The sequence below is a fragment of the Macrotis lagotis genome, chromosome 1 (assembly GCF_037893015.1).
Source record: "Macrotis lagotis isolate mMagLag1 chromosome 1, bilby.v1.9.chrom.fasta, whole genome shotgun sequence".
Classification (NCBI taxonomy): domain Eukaryota; kingdom Metazoa; phylum Chordata; class Mammalia; order Peramelemorphia; family Peramelidae; genus Macrotis; species Macrotis lagotis.
Window position 1 is genome coordinate 872897350 of NC_133658.1, and position 19422 is coordinate 872916771.

The following is a 19422-nucleotide window of genomic DNA, read 5'->3' on the forward strand; positions in this document are numbered from 1 at the left end:
CAAGGACTGGTGCAGGCCCCTGGGTAAGCAGGGATAAGCTGATCATCCTATCTTCTTCCCTTCTCTGGAAGATGGTCATATTGTGCCACCTCTCTCAGAAGGTTATTATATACTAGAGAAATGTGCAGGCTATCTTATGGAAAAAAAAAAAAGGAAGCTTTGCTGCCATCTGCCCAGGCTCACACCAGGCTCTGCTCCTGGGCAGCCCATGGAATTCCTCAACAGAAATCATCTCACTCCTCAAGCACATGCTCCACAGTACCTTCATTTCCTCTGGGATGCATTATCTCCCCTGCTCTAAGCTTCTTGAGGATGGGGACCTTACTGCTTCAATGTTTAGCCCAAAGAAGATTTAGCTATCTTCAAGCTAAGCTTGGCCCTTGGCCTTATTAATCTTCATATCTCCCACAGTGCATGATACCAAGGATCTTTGTAGGAGCAGAAATTTAATAAAAGTGTGTGAAATAGTCATCAAAATAGAAAACTACCAAGTATTTAGAAATCTGTTTCCTTGGCTGAGACTTGTGATTTCAGAAATGGTTAAGTTTTGAACAATGTTCAAGACAATTCCTGAGTTGTCCAACCGACCTGGACTGGAGCTGAGTCTGCTTCACATAGCAACAAAAGGGCCAGTGTCCCCACATATCTGCTTTCCTCCAATGTTTGTTTTTGACACAAGACATTTCAATAATGATCACACTTACTTTTGAAGAATGTAAGTGAGAAAATAACGCCCAATCCAAACCCCGTACCTGTAGAAAGAGAACAAAAAGGGACATGTTAAAAAATATTTATGAGAAAACAAATAATCCCATGCCCATTCAAATATTGGTAATCAAAGGAACATTTAAATTTTTAGATTTTTGTCCACCAGCAAAACATAAAACTATTTCCTCCTGAACATTAGAAAGAGTTGCTGGTAGAATTCCTAACTCCAATAACTTTCATTTTTTTTTGTCTTTCTAACTAATCTAATTCCTTACCATTCTACTTCAGTAGCTATAAATTAAAAAAGAAAAACTCCATTCCTCACACAATGATAGTACAACAGAACTGGAAAGTAATATCTTGGAGTGGAAAGAGATTTAGGGCGGCATGTCTTGATTCAAATTACAGGGATGATACTGTGTGACCTTAGGAAGGTCATGTTATACCTCTGGGTCTTAGTTTCTGCTTCTGTAAAGAAAGAGGGTTTGATCAGACCTTTTGGGAGTTTGAAAGCCATGAAGCCCTTCAAAGGATTATGATTTTTTTTTAAAAACTGAACAAAATGTTAAATTTCTGGGTTAAATGAAAAAAAAAAAGGATGTCATTTTTTCCTCCATCCAAGTTCACAAACTCCTTGAATTTTATCCACTTATCCTGAGCCATTCCCCAGAATTAGATGATCTCTAAGATGCTTTCTAGCACAAAATCTAGAATCTTATGACAATACCTTAATAGTAGTTCAGTTTGAACCATATCGAAGGAATAGAAATACCTTGAAAATAGTTGATCTTCAAGACAAACTGAAGGTCTAAGGAAAAAATTTACTTGTTATCATAGAACCTGTGTTCCAAAACCAACTCCAGCTGTGTAACCTGACACAAGTAGCTTAGTTTCCTCTAAGTTTCACTATCATCACAAACAGAACAAGGGCCTGAAAGACTCCTTCCAACCAATTTTCACATGGAAAAGCCTCTATTTCTAACACCATCCAGGCAGTTCTCCTTTGTCCATGTCCTTTTTCAGCTGTGTGGCACACAACAAATACAGATGTATATGTAACCAAGACAGCGTACAGCAGGCTATAAAATCCCCAAACCTAAATTCTAACAGCAGCCTGAGGTTATGATGGCATTTTTGGTTGCTATGTGTGTGACCCTACTTAGTCATACTAAATTGCAATTCACTAATTTTGCCAGGAAGGTTCAAAAACTGGTGGAAAGCTTTCTTCAGAGACTTTCTAAATTGTTACAAAGCAGTGCTACATTATCTGGTTTCTTTCTGCATCCTACATAAGGCTCTTATTCACAGGTTAAGACATTAATGAGACAAAGTTAATTGTTTTCAGGCGATGGAGATATGGTGTAGAATCTAGAAATGGTCCCTTTCCCTGAGATATAATAGAAAGGGTACTGATGTGAGACAAAAATCTGAGTCTGAGGCTAGGCTTTGCAGTTTTCTAGTTAAGTAACCTGGAATCCTAAGCTAGAAAACAGGCATAACAAAATAATTGCTCTACTGATCTCAACATTGTTGTGAAGGAATAATGCTACAAAAACAGCAAAAAATTAACTACACTTGAACATGAACAAGGAGTTTATGACTAAATGTAATTACCAATATCAATCCCAGAGGAAAACTCTCTCTTCATAGAGGAAAAGACAGAATATAGAAATGGGTTTTTTTTTTAGGTTTTTGCAAGGCAATGGGGTTAAGTGGCTTGTCCAAGGCCACACAGCTAGGTAATTATTAAGTGTCTGAGGCCAGATTTGAACCCAGGTACTCCTGACTCCAGGGCCGATGCTCTATACACTGTGCCACCTAGCCACCCCCAGACTATAGAAATGGAACATTGTATATACAGAAGCATTCACTATGTAAATTGGATTTTAACTTTTTTCTGTTAGAAAAAATGGTTTAGCAGAGGGGGCTATATTGGTAAATGGCTTTAACTCTTTTTAAAGAAATAATATAGAAATGTAAGCTATTATTGTCTGGTCTCTAGTCATAGGATCACAGATTTAGAGCTGGAAGGGAAATCAAATCCAACCACCTAATTATTTCCCAATAAGTAAAGTGAGGCCCAGAGAGGTTAAGTGTCTTGCCCAGGGTCAGATTAACATCTATTAAGTGTCTGATACTGTATTTTAATTCAAGTCTTCCAAAATCCAAGTCCAGTCCTCTCTTCACTGTGCCACCTGGCTGCCTCCAATATCCAGAATCACAGAATTTGGAGCTGGAAAAGAGACTTCTGTGGTAGAGTGTCTAGTCAATTCATGCCTAAACAAGAATCTCTTCTACACTACACCCAAAAAATGGTCATGAAGTTTTACCTTGAAGCCTCCAAGTGAGAGACATATCCCTGCCTTTGGACACTAAAGTGTCTGATGAATTCTTCCTGACATTCACAATGAATGTGTAACTTCCACCCACTATTCTTAGTTCTGTCCTCTTTGGCCACAGAGACAAACCTAATGCCTCTGCCGTGTGACTACATTTCAAATATCTGGAGAAAATTATCATGTTTCCCCAAGAAAACATCTCTTCTCCAGACTCAATTTTTTCAAGGGATCTCATATGATCCAGACTATAGACTCATCAACATCATTTTTACCATCATCTGGAAAATTCAGCTTTTCAATGTCCTTCTTAAAAATGTAGCAGTGCCCAGGACAGAACACAATATTCCAGATGTCTTATAAGAGATCTAGTGCAGAAGGATAATCACCTCCCTAGTCATGGACACTGTCTCTTAACAAAGCCTGGGATTATATCCGCTTTCTTGTTGGCTATATGACACTGCTGACTCATAATGAACTTACATTCCACTAAATCCTAGATCTTTCCTATTCAAACTTCTGTCCAGGCATGCTTCCTCCATCTTGTACATATGTATGAAACCGATTCTTTGAATCCAAGTAAAAGATTTTATTCTTATTAAATTTAATCTTATCATATTCAATCCAATGGCTTAACCTGTCAATATCTTTATGAATCCTAACTTTCATCCAATGTATTATCTCAGCTTTACATAATCCATAAAGCTGAAAAGCATTCCACTTATAGTTTTATTCAAGTCATTGATTTAAAATGTTTAACAGTATACAAAACTCTATTTCATCAGTCCTCACCTAAGTTGAAATTAAAAATGAAAGCACTTTGAGCCTGGTCATCCATTCAACTCCAAATTCATCTAACTATACTGCTGTCTAGCTCACATCACATCACATAACAGCTTTACATCTTTTCCACAGCCTATATCTAATGCTTTCTAAAATAATCTCAACAGAATTCCCCTGACTTCCCAGAACAAGGATCAGAAATAAATAAACATAATAACACAATGTATCTGATGAGGAGTTGATATCCAAAACAAGTAGACATCTAGCAAAAATATCTAAGAGTTATCCATGTACCCATGTAAAAGTATCTTCCAATAGATGTGGCCAATATGGACACAATCAGCTCTCAAAAGAAAAACTGCAAACTATTGACAATCATATGAAATCATGCTCAAAATAACTGAAATGAGAGAAATACAAAAAAAAATAACCCTCAGATTTTACCTCCCACCCAACATACTGGAAAAGATGATAAATGACAGGAATAGTCAATGTTGGAGGGAATGCAAAAATACAGAGAGGCCTATCAATGCACTATAGGTAGAGAAGTGTGAAATCATAGAACTATTTTGGAATGATTTAAATTAAGTGACTAAAATGTCCATACCCTTTGACCCAGATAATTCACTATTAGACATATGCTCTAGAGAAAATATTAATAAAAAGAAAGGTTCCACATATACCAAAATGTTTATAGCTACAAAGAACTGTAAAAAAGCAGATATCCATTGATTAGGTATGGCCAAACAAATTTTGGTAGATGAATGTAATAGAATATTACTCTATATAAGGACATATTGAATATGGAAAAGCATGGGGAATCTTATAATTAAGTGATATAAAGTAAAATAAGCAGAACCAGAAAAACATACACAATTGAATACTGCAAAATTAACAAGTTAGATATAGAGAAGAGATACAGATATAGAAGAAGAGATATGAGAAAACCCTAGGCCCCACTCCCACTCCTTTACATAGGTGAGGGTCAAAGAATTGATGCAAACAATATTAAATATATCTCAACGCTGCATATAAAGCTGGATTTTTTTCTCCCATGTATTGACTGATTTCACTGATTTTTTTTCCTTCTTTCTTTTTCTTTAAAAATAATAACCACAAATCAAAACTTTGCTATAAAGCCTGGTTCCCTATGTGAGAGAGGAGGAAGGACATGGGGAAATCTAGGTGATGAAGAAACAAAAGATATCAAAAAAACTAAATAGTTTTCATTGTTGTCCTTTGCTGCTATATCATACTTATTCACAAATATATCCTTCCCACTCAGTGAACCATCCCTTGTAAGAAAGAGCTAAGAAGATAAAAAAAAATTAGTTCAGCATGTACAGGGGAAAGAAAATATATTTTTGTTAACTAAAAAAAAAACCCCATAAATTTTTAAAAAAGAAGAAATCACAGAGCACCTGCACCCTCATTTCAACACAAAATCTGGTCTTAAAATATAAAGAATAGAAATGTAGTTTAGTAACACAGAGAACTAATACCTGCTTTTAAATTTTCTTTGGATCTTCAACTGCAACAAAAAAAAATAACATAAATATCACTTAAAAAAATTCTAAATGTGATCTACCATCTATGGAAACTTTCTTTATCAGACAAGTTAACAGTTTCAATAAAGTTGAGAGTACCAAGGTCTCAATATTATTTTCTGGTAAACAATTCACATGAGATGAGCTGATTTTACCAACAAAAACACCATTTCATGCAATGAAAGAAAGACATCAAAGTCAATCTATTAGGTTTGTCAAAGAATAATACAACAATTACTTTTAAAAGACCTTCTCTTTCATGAATAGTTTCCACAATTCAGTTATAAAAGACCTACATGCATTATAAGGATATTTTGAATTAAGTCCAACCTTTCAACAAGCAACTTACTTCAGCAACAATCCACCAATCAGTCTCTACATAACTAGCATCTTTATCATTTCGTACAAGGTTGAATTCTACCTTGTTTTATTTAGTCTCTTAGCATGGAAGTTTCATGCTGTTTTTGGCATGAAGATTAAAGTAATCAATCAGCAGATTGCTCCAATACTATCTGACCCATCCATGTCATCTCGAAGTGAGAATTCATAACCTCATTCATACCACATTTTCCAAGGGAGGTTTCTAATTCATTTACCTCCATTCTAATACTTCTACAATAATCCATCTACTGGTGGCCTGAAGGATATGCTATGAAGAATGACTATCTACAAAAATTTAAAAAAAAAACTGTGTTAACTCCTGTCTCAGGGTGCCTTCTGACAAGTCATTTTTACTGTATGAGGACATTATGCCTTCTCATTTACTCTGACTGCTGATTGTAAAATTCTAAATTTGAACTGAAAGTGATTACTTCACAAAGCCAGCATTACGTATTATTTTTAGTGTTAAAATTGAAGACACATTTAAAAAAAAATTTGAAAAGACAGAAGTGAACAACTACACTTTCTAATCGTACATGGAATTTTTACAACCAATTTAAATAATTGGCCAATCAATAAAAAAATTATTTATAGTGAGACACATCTTGCATCATTTGAATACAATGCCTTAAAATTAGCCTGTCTTCAGAAATTTCTATACAAATAACCAAAACTTTGGTGCAGCAGCAAAACAGAAGTAAATAGATTAGTTTACAAAATACAGTCCAGTCAGTGATGCCAAATGATAAGAGTGAACCGAACATCATGATGCAAGGATCTTAAAGACCAAGAAATTCTCCTCCAATATTTTCTCCCAATAAGATTATTACCTTCCAAGTAAGGACTGCCAGGATTTCTCCTGCCAGGCAAAGGAGATGCTGCCAGAAAATGATCTATGGTCCCCATGTAGCAATCAGTACTAGGCAACCAGGCTACTAACAAGTATATACATAAGGCCAAGTGGTTGTTAGGATTCATGACTGCTCTGATGGGGTAGTGGAAAGGACACAAGATTTAGAGTCAAAAGATGAGGGTTCAAATCCCTGCTCTGCTACTTATAACCCATGTTATGTGACTATAGGTAAGGCTCCAGACCTCTCTAATGATCTCTAAGGTCTAAATATAAGAACTGATGATCTGGCTCTAAAGAAGGGCTACCAGGGGGCTCAAGTACTTCACAGATGAGATTTACCAAGACTGATTCTCTTTAGGAAGCATCTCTCTCTGTCCAATTAATGAAATGAGTTTAATTTTAAGGCTATATATATATATGTATATATATACATATATATATATATATATATATATATATATATATATATATATATATATACATATCATACTCCCTTGCAGCTGAGAGATGAGTAACATGGCAAATTAGTACCAGAACATGAGGTAAAGAATTTGGACTGGCTTACAGATTTCAAACCAGGCAATGTGATGAAGAGATGGGCCAGTAAAAACAGAATGGGTTACAATCACAGTTTTAGGCCTTCTACATCTGGAGGCAATTTTGGGGCAAATAAATTGAAAGCTAATAAGGGAAAAAATATTTCAGCATTTTTCTTGTCCCTCATACTTAATAGTCAGTCTTCTCCCTATGGAAGGCATGCTTCTACCAGTATCAATCAATTCAAAACAACATGAAAACATAAGACTGTCAGAGTTGAAAGGATCTTAACCCATCCTGCTCGTTCTATACAAAAGGAAAAGGAAGCCCTTGAAGGTTCTCTCCATCTAGACCATATATACCTTCAGGATAGAGATGGACAAAGACCAAGTTTTATTCATCTTTGTATCTTCTAGAGCCTTTGGCATTTAAAGAAGTTTACTAAATAAAATTTGCTGAAATGAGATAAATTAAGTGAGGTGCCAATCCATCCTCACACAACTAAGTGACTAATTAGGTAACAGATCTGGAATCAAACTGTATCCAATGCTCAATTTCTCCCAAATCACACCTGGTTCAATATGGGAGCAACCATCAAAAAAATCTACTTCTTCAGTGCAAGGAATTTAAACAAAGGTTAAAAGACTCTCTCTGAGTCACAGAGCTATACTAGGAAGGCCTTTAAGTCAGATCTTTCAGTGTCCACACAAACCAAGCACTCTATCCACTGTATCATTCTGCTTGATAAATATCAACTAGAACAACTTTTATTTTCCCCAGACTTTATTTCTGACTCCTTCACTTCAGGTTTCAATCAATAACGTCTCGGGACATGGAAGAAACCTAGGCTATGCCAAAGGAATACAGGCTCTGGCTGGTCTTAACACTGCAAGACTTTAAATAGGCCCCAAAACAGACTCAGGACTACCCCAGCTAATTTCACCCTCCACTCCCACCCCCAAGGACTGACCATTAGGCAATTTTTTTTACCAGGCGCAACTCATTAAACCAATTTGGAAAGGTAGTATGGAATACCTAGAATCCTTCAAAGTTTGCCTAAAGTGCCACCTTCTTCATAAGACCTTTACAGAGTAACCGCTTTTTCAGTATCCGACTATGGAACTGCTTTTGTCTATTACCTTTTGTACTCTGTGTGTTTGTGTGTGTGTGTCACACACACACACACACACACACACACACACATCTCCTATTCTCTCTTCAGCTCAAGAGCTGGAGCTGGTTTTCTCTCTGTGTGTCCCTTCAATCTAAGACAATGTCTTTCCCTTAGTAGGAACTTAATAAATAAATGCTGACAGAAAAAGCCTTGGTCCAGGAAACAAGAGACCCAAGTTCAAGTCCTAGTTTTTCCACTTTTCTTCCAAGTTTGTTCATGGGTCCAATGAAGGCAGGTCAGAACTAGATGATCTCTCGGGTGCCTGTCGGCACTAACATTCTTTGGTTCTCTATACCAAGACATAAAGGACATACTTTTTGTCCCTAGAAGAAGTACAGACACCCAAGATATCACACAGAGTCTTGCTATCATGAAGTACAAATGCTTCTAAGTACCAGCAAAAATGTCTGAATTTAAATATCTGGTAAAAATCAATTTAGACCCACAAAAGGAATTATCAAAGAGCCAGCTTTGTGACCAGAAAATAATACATAAACCTCATTCACATGATACGAAATATCTGTTACTATTATGATCATATGATATTTTCCTTTATCAGTGGTCAATTTTAACAGCCTTTTCTTATCTCTCCACATCTTTTTTTAAAGGCAAAAAGCTATGAGCCTCTCTCTCCCCATGAGCAACACATAGATCAGCAGAAGCACGCTCACATGAAGACACACTATCAACAAAAAATAGGCTGCAGGTTGCTTTCACTCGGTTCCATAAGAGAGAAACAACGGTGGAACTTGTTGATGAGTTTTACAGTTTCAAGTTCTCACATGTTCAATTTCCTTTTAAAAGGCAACATGTTGCTTCAAAGAACCTCCCACCTGATCTGGGGACACTAACTCTGCAGCTGTTTCTCCTCCAAGATCAGCACCTCTAGGCGAGGCCAGGCTTTAACTTCATAACAATAAAACATGAAAGGTTTGTCTTACAAGGAAAATAGGCCAACTCACAAAAAAAGAGGATTTTTTTTCCCCTGCCCTGGGCCACTTTTATTCTTTTCCTTTCTTTGCATGTCAGACTCTCTTGAAGGAAAATGCCAAAGGAAGGGAGTCCAAAGCATTTTTCACCTCCCTAAGGTGAATATTTTACTAGGAAAATTGTTTATTCAGCCTGAAGTTTATTTTTTCTTCCAATATATTTTATTAGTATGTTGGATAAACCTTGTGATGGGTACCTATAGTCCTGACAAGACTTGCTTCAAGTACAAAAAGGAGCCCTACAGAATTAATTTAAGAAAGATGTTCTGATATTCTGAAATGTTTTCTGGAACAAACTCTTTTGGTACTCAAGTTTCTCAGAAGAAACCACTATACCTAAATCAATCTGCTATACACTTAAACATGTGCTATATGCCCCCCACCCACACACATAACTGTCTCATAAACACAAATCTCAAGATATACGGAGTTCTCAACTGATCACCTAGGAAAATACTTTAATAATATTAATATAAAGTTGGTAGATGCTAATTGTCCCTCTTCCTCCTTTGTTTCTGGCTATCAACTTTATAACTTAAAAGAATGACAAAATACGTTTGGTTTTCCTAAGCTGAGACAAAGGACTCAAATATATTCACTGGTATTCAATCAATGAGCATTTATTAAATATTCTGGAAATATACAACCAAGCTCTGGGAGATATATAAAAAACAATAACAGTCTCTAATCTCCAGTTTACAGTCTAGCAAGGGAAGATAATGTATACACAACAGGCACAAAATAGATACAAGCTAATCTTGCTGGGTGAGGAGAGATACCAGCAACTGGGAATGTAATAAACATCAAAAAGAGTTTAGACTTATTGCATTAATCTAATAACTGCTTTTATGTAATAACTATGAAGTTCTCAACTCCATTTCCCTGGTAACATTGAAAAGCTGAGTTTTGTAAAAGGGGAATCTATTATTAAGCCTCAAACCTGATTACTGAGGACACCAAATTTGAAAAAAATCAAAATCAGCTTCATAAGATGGTAAATTTAGAGCTGGAAGCGAACTCTATTTGAGAATATCTAATCCAACTGCCTCATTTTTACAACATAGTGAATGAAATGCTAACCTTGGAAGTCAGGAAGCCCTGAGTTCAAATTCCATCTCTGAAATTCCCCAGGTGTATGGCCCTGAACAAATCATTAAGAATATACTTATATGTGCTCGTGTTGTCTTCCCCTTAGAAGATATACTCCTTGAGGGCAGGAACTGTTTCACTTGTGCTTTTGAATCTCTAACACTTTGCACTGAACACATGTTTCATAAATGCTTATTGATTGATTAATTTAACTTTTCTGAGCACTGGATTCCTCTTCTGTAAAACAGGGAGAGGACTAGCGATTAGACTGGAGATTTTGCTGGCATAGGAAATCCAGGATTCTCATGGAAATTCCTCTGCCAGAGTGGGCTGCACCTTCTCTGCAACTTATCATCTTATAGTTATCAAGAGCACTGAGAGGTCGACACCTGCTCAGGATCCCATGGTCAGTATAGAATTTGCCAAAGTGAGAAAAATATTGAATGGTCTTCACAACAATCAGGTCTCAAACTTATAAAAGCACATTATGACCCAATTTATTCATTCATAAAGCATTAAGTTCTGAAGACACAAAGTAGAGATAACAAACAGTGCCCTGACTTCATGAAACTCATAGACTAATAAGGGGATAAGATGCATAGAGAGCTACAGTAATGAATTATCTCCAAGCAGCCAGGGCCCAGCAATTTGCTCAGCACAACACTGTGGAGTGAGACTCAGGTAGGACTTGGAACAGGTTTTCTTATAGACTTCCCTGCCTCTAGATGTCACTGATATGAAAAGGGGGGGGGGGGAGGCTTCTTACATACCTAAACAGATCAGCTGCTCTTCTGATAATCTTTTAGCTATCAGCTAATAAAGTTTACCAGTTATGATATAAACTACAATTTTAAAAATATTCTTTTAAATGTTTAATAAAACTAGATTTATGCCTTAGCAAATTTTCATTAATTCCAATCTGATTTATTTGCAATAGTCATATTTTCTTGTCCAGCCATGTCCTATCAAAGCTACTACCATCATCAAGGGCATTTGTTATAACAGGACAAAACAGGAACATGCATTCATAGAAAAGTGCCCCTGGGATTGACTTTAGTGAAAATTATATTTCCAAGAAACATACTTTATTTAATGAAAATTGTTCAGGGCTAAAAGGGGAAGTTTTTTCCTAAAAAAATAATTATTAAATAGTTTTAAGACAGCTTCAATCTATCTTAATCCTTTGAGGCAAATGGATTTTCAGGTGTCTGTGTTTAAAATGCCAAGTCATGTAAATTCGCAGAGTGAATTAAAAAAAGATGTTAGTACAAAGATGCCAAGAACTAGTTCTGGTACGCCTGTATCAGCTTCTCAAAAGTCAACATTATTAAAAGGTCTTCACAAAAGTGATCTAAGAAATGGATATTTCGGGGCAGCTAGGTGGCACAGTGGATAAAGCACCGGTCTTGGAGTCAGGAGTACCTAGGTTCAAATCCAGTCTCAGACACTTAATAATTACCTAGCTGTGTGGACTTGGGCAAGCCACTTAAACCCATTTGCCTTGCAAAAACTAAAAAAAAAATAAAATGAATATTTCAAGGCACTTTCACCCTATTTATAGTCTCTTCCAGTTAGCCAGAGGACATACCGATTTATGGGTCTCAGATTGGGAAAAGAAAATCATTCAACAATTGGTAGTAAAGTTTAAACCACTATGTATCCCAGAAAACAAATATAGATACATGTTGCCTTAAGAAAAACCAAGACATAAACATTGCAACTTACAAGTAAAATAAATAGGGGAAGTTCAATTTCATAGCAAGCAGAGTCTTTACAGAGGAGAAGGAGGATCCCTTTAAACAGTGGTCTTCTCAGGGCAGATTTTAACTTTCTAAATTCTGACAAAAGACAGAAAGAATGATGTTTAAAGGACTGTGGAAACTAATGCTAAGAGAGTTAGGAATTGGTCAACCATTCTAGAAGGAAGGAGAATGATGTGAAAGGAATACAAATGCTCATCCATCCCCTTTAACCCAGATTCCCAAGAAGGTCAGAAGGAATCAAAAAAGAAATGACAAATCCCCACAAAAATATTTATAGCAGCACTTTTGTTGTAGTAGCAAAATATAGGAAACAATCTAGCTGTCCAACAGCTGGGAAACAGCTAAGCAAGCTGTGCTTCTTGAAAGTAAAGAAATAGGGGCGGCTAGGTGGCGCAGTGGATAGAGCACTGGTCCTGGAGTCAGGAGGACATGAGTTCAAATCCAGCCTCAGACACTCAATAATTACCTAGCTGTGTGGCCTTAGGCAAAGCCACTTAACCCCACTGCCTTGCAAAAAACCTTAAAAAAAAAAGTAAAGAAATATTTCAGAGACAGCTAGGTAGAACACTAGACCTGAAATCAGGAAGAACTGGCCCTAATTTAATCTTGACACTCACCATCAATGTGATACTTTGTAAATCTTGAAATGCTTATAAATGCTGGCTATTGTTATTACAATACATGTGATGAACACGGAGAATATTGAGAAATGTGGGAAGATTTATTTGAACTGATTCTGCAAAGTGAATCAAGGGGAACCAAGAAAAATAAAATACACAATGTCTAAAGCAATGTAAATAGAGGTAATAGTCAAATGATTAAAACTCCATGTCATGAAATTAGAATGACCATGCTTGTGGGGATAATTCATTTCACCTCTCTAAGTGTCCTAGGTAATACTTTATGGTTATATAATTTCAGACTAATTGTTGCTAATCACTATCTGATGAGGGAATTTTAACCCTGAATCCCTTAAGACTGGACTAAAAACTGAAAAGTATATTAGAACTCCAATCAGAGAAGGATATTTAGGACATTAAGACTCTGGTTATGGTAAAACCTAATGGATTACACTTTAGTCATATGAAATGGATGCCAAGAAACTGGCAGCTTTCCTAGGATTACCTTTCCAGTAAAAAATGGATTTTACCACTTAAATCATTTGCCTCACTTAATTATTTAAAACACCATAAAATACACTTCCTAAAAGGAACTATTACTCCTTTATATGTGCAGGATCTGACAGTCAAGCACATTTGTTCTAACTTGTAAACAATTGTCAAAGTAAAGCAAATCCAACAACCTTTCAACAATTATGTTACCTGCCTTACAAAAACTGTAAATTATCCCAAAGATTTTGATATAGGTTCAAGTAAGATGAAGAAAACAAAAATAAATCAACTAGTTTTCACTTCCCTTAGCTCCAACAATCATGAAAGTAAAAATGTTTAAATAAACCCCACTGTTCTGTTATACTTCTGTGGCTCTATTATCAGGCTACTCTCCAGCTATGGTGTGGGCAAGAGAACACTGAATTTAGAAGCTCTTGTCTTATCACCTCTGTAGGTCTCATTCTACTCATTTGTAAAATAAGAACTACTTGCATTAATTACCTCACAGGAGAGAATCAAATGCAATAAAACAAAGTGTTTTGAAAACTTTAAAGTGATAGATAAATGGAGGCTATGATTAATTCTCCTACTCAATTCCCTCACATATCACAAACCACATCAATCAATAAACATTTATTAAGCAACTGCTGTGTGCTAGATGTGGTGCTAAGCACCTCACAGACCCTCAACTGTGGGTATTCCCCACAGTTCAAATTTCTTAAGACCCTCCCTACAGATGATCTCATTAGTTCCAACAGATTCATTTGTCATCTCTATGTAGAATGTTCAAAGGAGAGAGAGAGAGAGAGAGAGAGAGAGAGAGAGAGAGAGAGTGTGTGTGTGTGTGTGTGTGTGTGTGTGTGTATCCCAGTTCCAAGAACAGAGAAAACTTTCCCAATCTCTTTTTATTCTAGAGTCACCTCTCTGCCAATGATTGCTCAGTTATCCTGTGGGGAGCTTATTTCTACAACATTGCTTGAGTGCTGTTTTCTCCATTGGACTATGTAACGGATTTTCTATATTCCCAGTGCTTAGAATGGTTGCTGGCACCCAACAAGTACCTTAATAGATAATTATTGACTGACTAGTTTCTAGCTGCCTCAGAGTGCCTATTAAGTCCTTTCTACCCACCCCAGTCCCCTTTCCAGTCTTCTTTTTTTTCTTTTTTTAGGTTTTTGCAAGGCAAATGGGGTTAAGTGGCTTGCCCAAGGCCACACAGCTAGGTAATTATTAAGTGTCTGAGACCGGATTTGAATCCAGGTACTCCTGACTCCAAGGCCAGTGCTTTATCCACTACGCCACCTAGCCGCCCCCCCCCCCCCAGTCTTCTTATCTCACTTCCCACTACCTACTCTCAAATCCATTGAGAATGGGGCTGCTCTACAAACAAGACCTTCCTTCTCTCAGTTCCAGACATTTTCTCTGGCTATTCCCTCACTAAATTGTGAGCTCCTTGAGGACAGAGACTGTCTTTTGCCTCTTTTTGTATTCCCATTGCTTACTGAGGTGTCTGGCACAGAGTAGACATAATAAGTGCTGATTGATTGATGCCAGGGAGCTGCCTTGGAGTTTACTGAGTAGGAAGCTCCTTCCTGCACTTTAGGAAAATCACTTTGGTGGCTAAATGGAAAATGGATCAAAGTGGAAGAGACTTGAAGGCAGTCTCTGCCTGAGGAAACTGAGGCAAATAAAGAGTAAGTGATTTATTTATCCAGGTCCACAAGGCTACTAAATAATTGAATTTGAAATTAGGTCTTTATGATTCCAGGACCAGCAATTTATTGGCTATCTCATGTAGTTGCTGTTCTGAGAACAAAAGAGGGTATAATAAAGAGATGTTACAAGGTAAAAATCTACAGGTTTTGGCAACAGATTGGAAATGGATGGGAGTGGTAGGGGAAAGGGCATTTTAAATTTAAGATGTCTACTGTAACATAAAAAACAGTAGTATTAGCAAACTAGGAGAACAAGGAAGTTTACCTGTCAGATCTATGGAAAGGGAAGCAATTTATGCCCAAGGAAGAGAAGACCATTAAAAATAAACTAGATAATTTTTTTTTTAACAAGGCAATGGGATTAAGTGGCTTGACCAAGGCCACACAGCTAGGTAATTATTAAGTGTCTGGGGCTGGATTTGAACTCAGGTACTCCTGACTCCAGGGCCAGTGCTCTATCCACTGCACCACCTAACCGCCCCTAGATAATTTTGATTACATTAAATTAAAAAGCTTTTGCACAGACAAAACCACTGTAACCAACATCAAAAGAAATGTAGTAAACTGGGAAACAATTTTTACAACTAGTATTTCTGACAAAGGACTCATTTCTAATTTCTAAAATATACAGAGAACTGAGTCAAATTTTCAAAAAAAGACAAGCCATTCCCCAGTTGACAAATGGTCAAAGGATATGCAAAGGCAATTTACAGATGAGGAAATCAAAGCGATCCATAGTCATATGAAAAATTGCTCTGAATCACTAATTATTAGAGAAATGCAAATTAAAACATCTCTGAGGTACCACCTCAAACTTCTCAGACTGTCCAATATGACCAGAAAGGACAATGATCAATATTGGAAAGGATCTGGAAAATCTGGGACACCAATACATTGTTGGTGATCTGGAGAGCAATGTGGAATCATGCCCAAAAGGCAACAAAAATGTGAATACCCTTTGATCAGCAATACCACTACTGGCTCTATACCCTGAAGAGATTATGAAAAAAGGGTAAAATATCACCTGTACAAAAAATTTTCATAGCAGCTCTGTTTGTGGTGGCAAAGAAATGGAAACTGAGGAAATGTCCATTGATTGGGGAATGGCTTAACAAACTGTGGTATATGTATATGATGGAACACCACTGTTCTATCAGAAATCAGGAGGGAATTCAGGGAAGCCTAGAAGGATTTGCATCAACTGATGCTGAGTGAGATGAGCTGAACCAGAAGAACACTGCACACCCTCTAACAGCCACATGGGAGTGATGATCAACCTTAATGGACTTGCTCAAACCAACAGGGCAACAATCAGGCACAATCTTGGGATATCTGTGATGGAGAATGCCATCTATAACCTGAGAAAGAATTGTGGAGTTTGAACAAAGACCAAAGACTATTACCTTTAATTTAAAAAAAAAAATTAGGTAATTCTGCTATATCACATATGTTTCTTCCTCAAGGATATGATTTATCTCTCATTGCATTCAATTTATATCAGTGCATACTACGGGAATGATGATGTAAAAATTAATAAACTGCTTTCTGTGGGGGTTTGTGGGGAGGGAAGCAAGACTGGGGCAAAAATCGTAAAACAAAATAAATAAAACCTTTCTAAAAAAAAAAGATGTCTATTGGACACTCAAATTTAAATGTCTGTTTTGTTTTTCTGGCTTTTGAAAAGCAATAGGGTTAAGTGTCTTGCCCAAGGTCACACAGCTAGGTAATTATTAAGTGTCTAAGTTGACATTTGAATTCAGGTCTATTCAGTTACCACTTAGCTGCCCCCCAATTCAAATGTCTGAAAGGAAATTGGAGAGGTCTTGAACTTAACATGGCCAAACTGAACTCTCTAGTCCTTGCTCCACTACTAACTAACTACCTGTCACCTGTCAAATGAACTGTTTGGGTTTTTTTTTAAAAAAAGAAGGAGCTGGACTAATTGACTTCTAACTCTGGATGCTGTGCCTTCTCCCCACCTTTAAATTTCATCAAAGAATGTATTATGAGATTTCAAGGAATTTAAGATAGTAGGGCCATTAAAAGATCACAACAGGGGAGGCTAGGTGGCGTAGTGGATAAAGCACCGGCCTTGGAGTCAGGAGTACCTGGGTTCAAATCCGATCTCAAGACACTTAATAATTACTTAGCTGTGTGGCCTTGGGCAAGCCACTTAACTCCATTTGCCTTGCAAAAAAGATGACAACATCTAACCTTCATTAGACAGATGAAGAAACTGAGGTCCAGAGAGGTTAATGGAATAGCTACAGTCACAGAGCTTGAAATGATCAAACTGGGATTTAAATCAAGCCCTTTGATACCAAATCCACTTTTTTCTACTGTTCTTCACATGATTTAACTTAACTCTCCTTCACTGATACTTCCCTGCTTCACTGCCACCAACCTCTTATCCAGTGATGGCCTTTTATCACATCATATGTACTCATGGCTATTTCTGTTGTCATACTCCTTTATTAGATATTCACTAAATGAAAAGCAGAGGTCCTATTTAAACTTTGAAAAAAATTTTTTTAACCATTCCTTACAACAACCCCTTGCAAACTGCCAAAACATTGAATTTTTGTCCCTTCCAGCTCTAATATCCTCTTGACTACTAACATGACCCTCCCTAGTTACAAATTTTTCACAAGTTCAGTGCTCATATTGTTTATTCTATTGAAAGCAGATTCTGGACCTCAAATTCAATTTATATCCCAAACATTTCTAAATAAATAAGAACAATTCAGTTAACTTTTCTATAAATTATATTTAATCTAGAACTGACCTTCAATTATACTGGTGGTTTAGAACTCACAAATAAAAATGTTACTCTAACAAATTATTTTTATATAAGTAAATATTATTTTGTATTTTTACTTGGCTTCAAAACTGTAATGCATATGCCAAATTAAACAATTCAGCATATTTACTAATAAACTGTTTCAAACCACATTTTCTGAGAGCATGAAACCAGGGCAAAAGAAAACTTTCAAATTTCTGTGTTCATGTTCCATACAGTACCTTACTACACCATTCTGGGTAGATAACAGAAAATGTTCCTTAAGTAAAATCAAAACTTGTCATTAATCAAACTGGAGTGACAAAATGAAAGTATATTTCTATCCAACTATTATTTTAAAATAGAGCTAACAAAATGTTTGCTAATTTAACAATTAGCATTGAAAAATTTGAAACCAAAACAACTTAAAAACCTTTAAGGCATTCCATTTTAGTCTAAATTAGTATCATCTTGAGAAACAATGAAGATATCAGTTTTCATTACAGCCAACCAAAAGACAATATTTGGTGAGCCACCAATAACTTTGTGGTAGCCCACATCTGTAAGACATAAATCTTTTGAAGAAAAACAACCATTTCTTTAACCCCCCCCAAAAGTTTCAAAGGCCACTTTATGAACACAAATGTAAGACACTGAATTCATCTTTATTGCATTTCATCATACTCAATTCGGCCCTCTTCTGGTCTGTGATTGCTCAGAACCCGGATTATGCTAAAGGTTTATTATTCATCTCAGCCTTCCTGTCATCTGCAAATCTGAGAAGCAGGCCAGCCATGCCTTTTACTAATGTTAGTGATAAAAAATGTTCAACTAAGAAGGAAATGATTCAAATTTATAATAAGAACCATTTCCCAATTAATAAATGGTCAAAAATATGAAAAGGTAATTCTCAAGAAGAAATATCATCTGTAGTCAAAAGAAAAAATGCTCCAAATGATTAATAATTAGAGGATTTCAAATTAAAGCAATTCTAAGGTTCCACATCACATCAATCAGATTTGCAAAGATGACCAAAAAAAAATGACAAATGTTGGAAAGGTTTTGGAAAAACAGGCACAAGGAGATAATCATGGTGGATCTATGAATGTGAATAACCATTCTGGAAAGCAATTTGAAATTATACACATAAAATTACTAATTGTGATATGCATGTCTTTTGACTCAGCTTTATTTATTACTGTTAGGCTTATACTGAAAGGAGTTGAAAGAAAAAGGAAATAGTTCTATGTATACAAAAATAGTTATATTAGCTCTTGTGGCAAAAACTTGAAAACTAAAGAGATGTCCATTAATTGGGGAATGGCTGAACAAAATGTGATGTAGGAAAATGATAAAAATACTTATACTGTTAAGAAATGATGTTTCAAAGAGATGAAATTGATATGAACTAATACAGACTGAAGGTGAAGTAGAAAGTAATTTGTACCATATCAGTATGTATTATAATACATATTAAATATGTATAAACAGTATAATACATACTGAATATTATAAACCAGTGAAAAATATAATGAGCAAAATCATGAGAATTTATACAGTATTAACAAAGCAAAACCAAACAAAATGCTTTAAGTATATTATCTCATTTTATTCTCACAACAACTTTGGGAGGTAGTTATTACCCACATTTTACAG

At 36.1% G+C, this 19422-nt stretch overlaps 1 protein-coding gene across 1 annotated transcript in view; it reads right to left on the reverse strand.

Moving 5' to 3' along the window:
• The window catches only part of MICOS10 (mitochondrial contact site and cristae organizing system subunit 10), a 39549-nt gene that overhangs the window by 8413 nt on the left and 11714 nt on the right, over positions 1 to 19422 (reverse strand). Inside the window, exon 2 of the mRNA XM_074218258.1 lies at positions 705 to 752. Within this exon, the coding sequence (XP_074074359.1) occupies positions 705 to 752 (48 nt within the window). The remainder of the gene's footprint in view (positions 1 to 704; positions 753 to 19422) is intronic.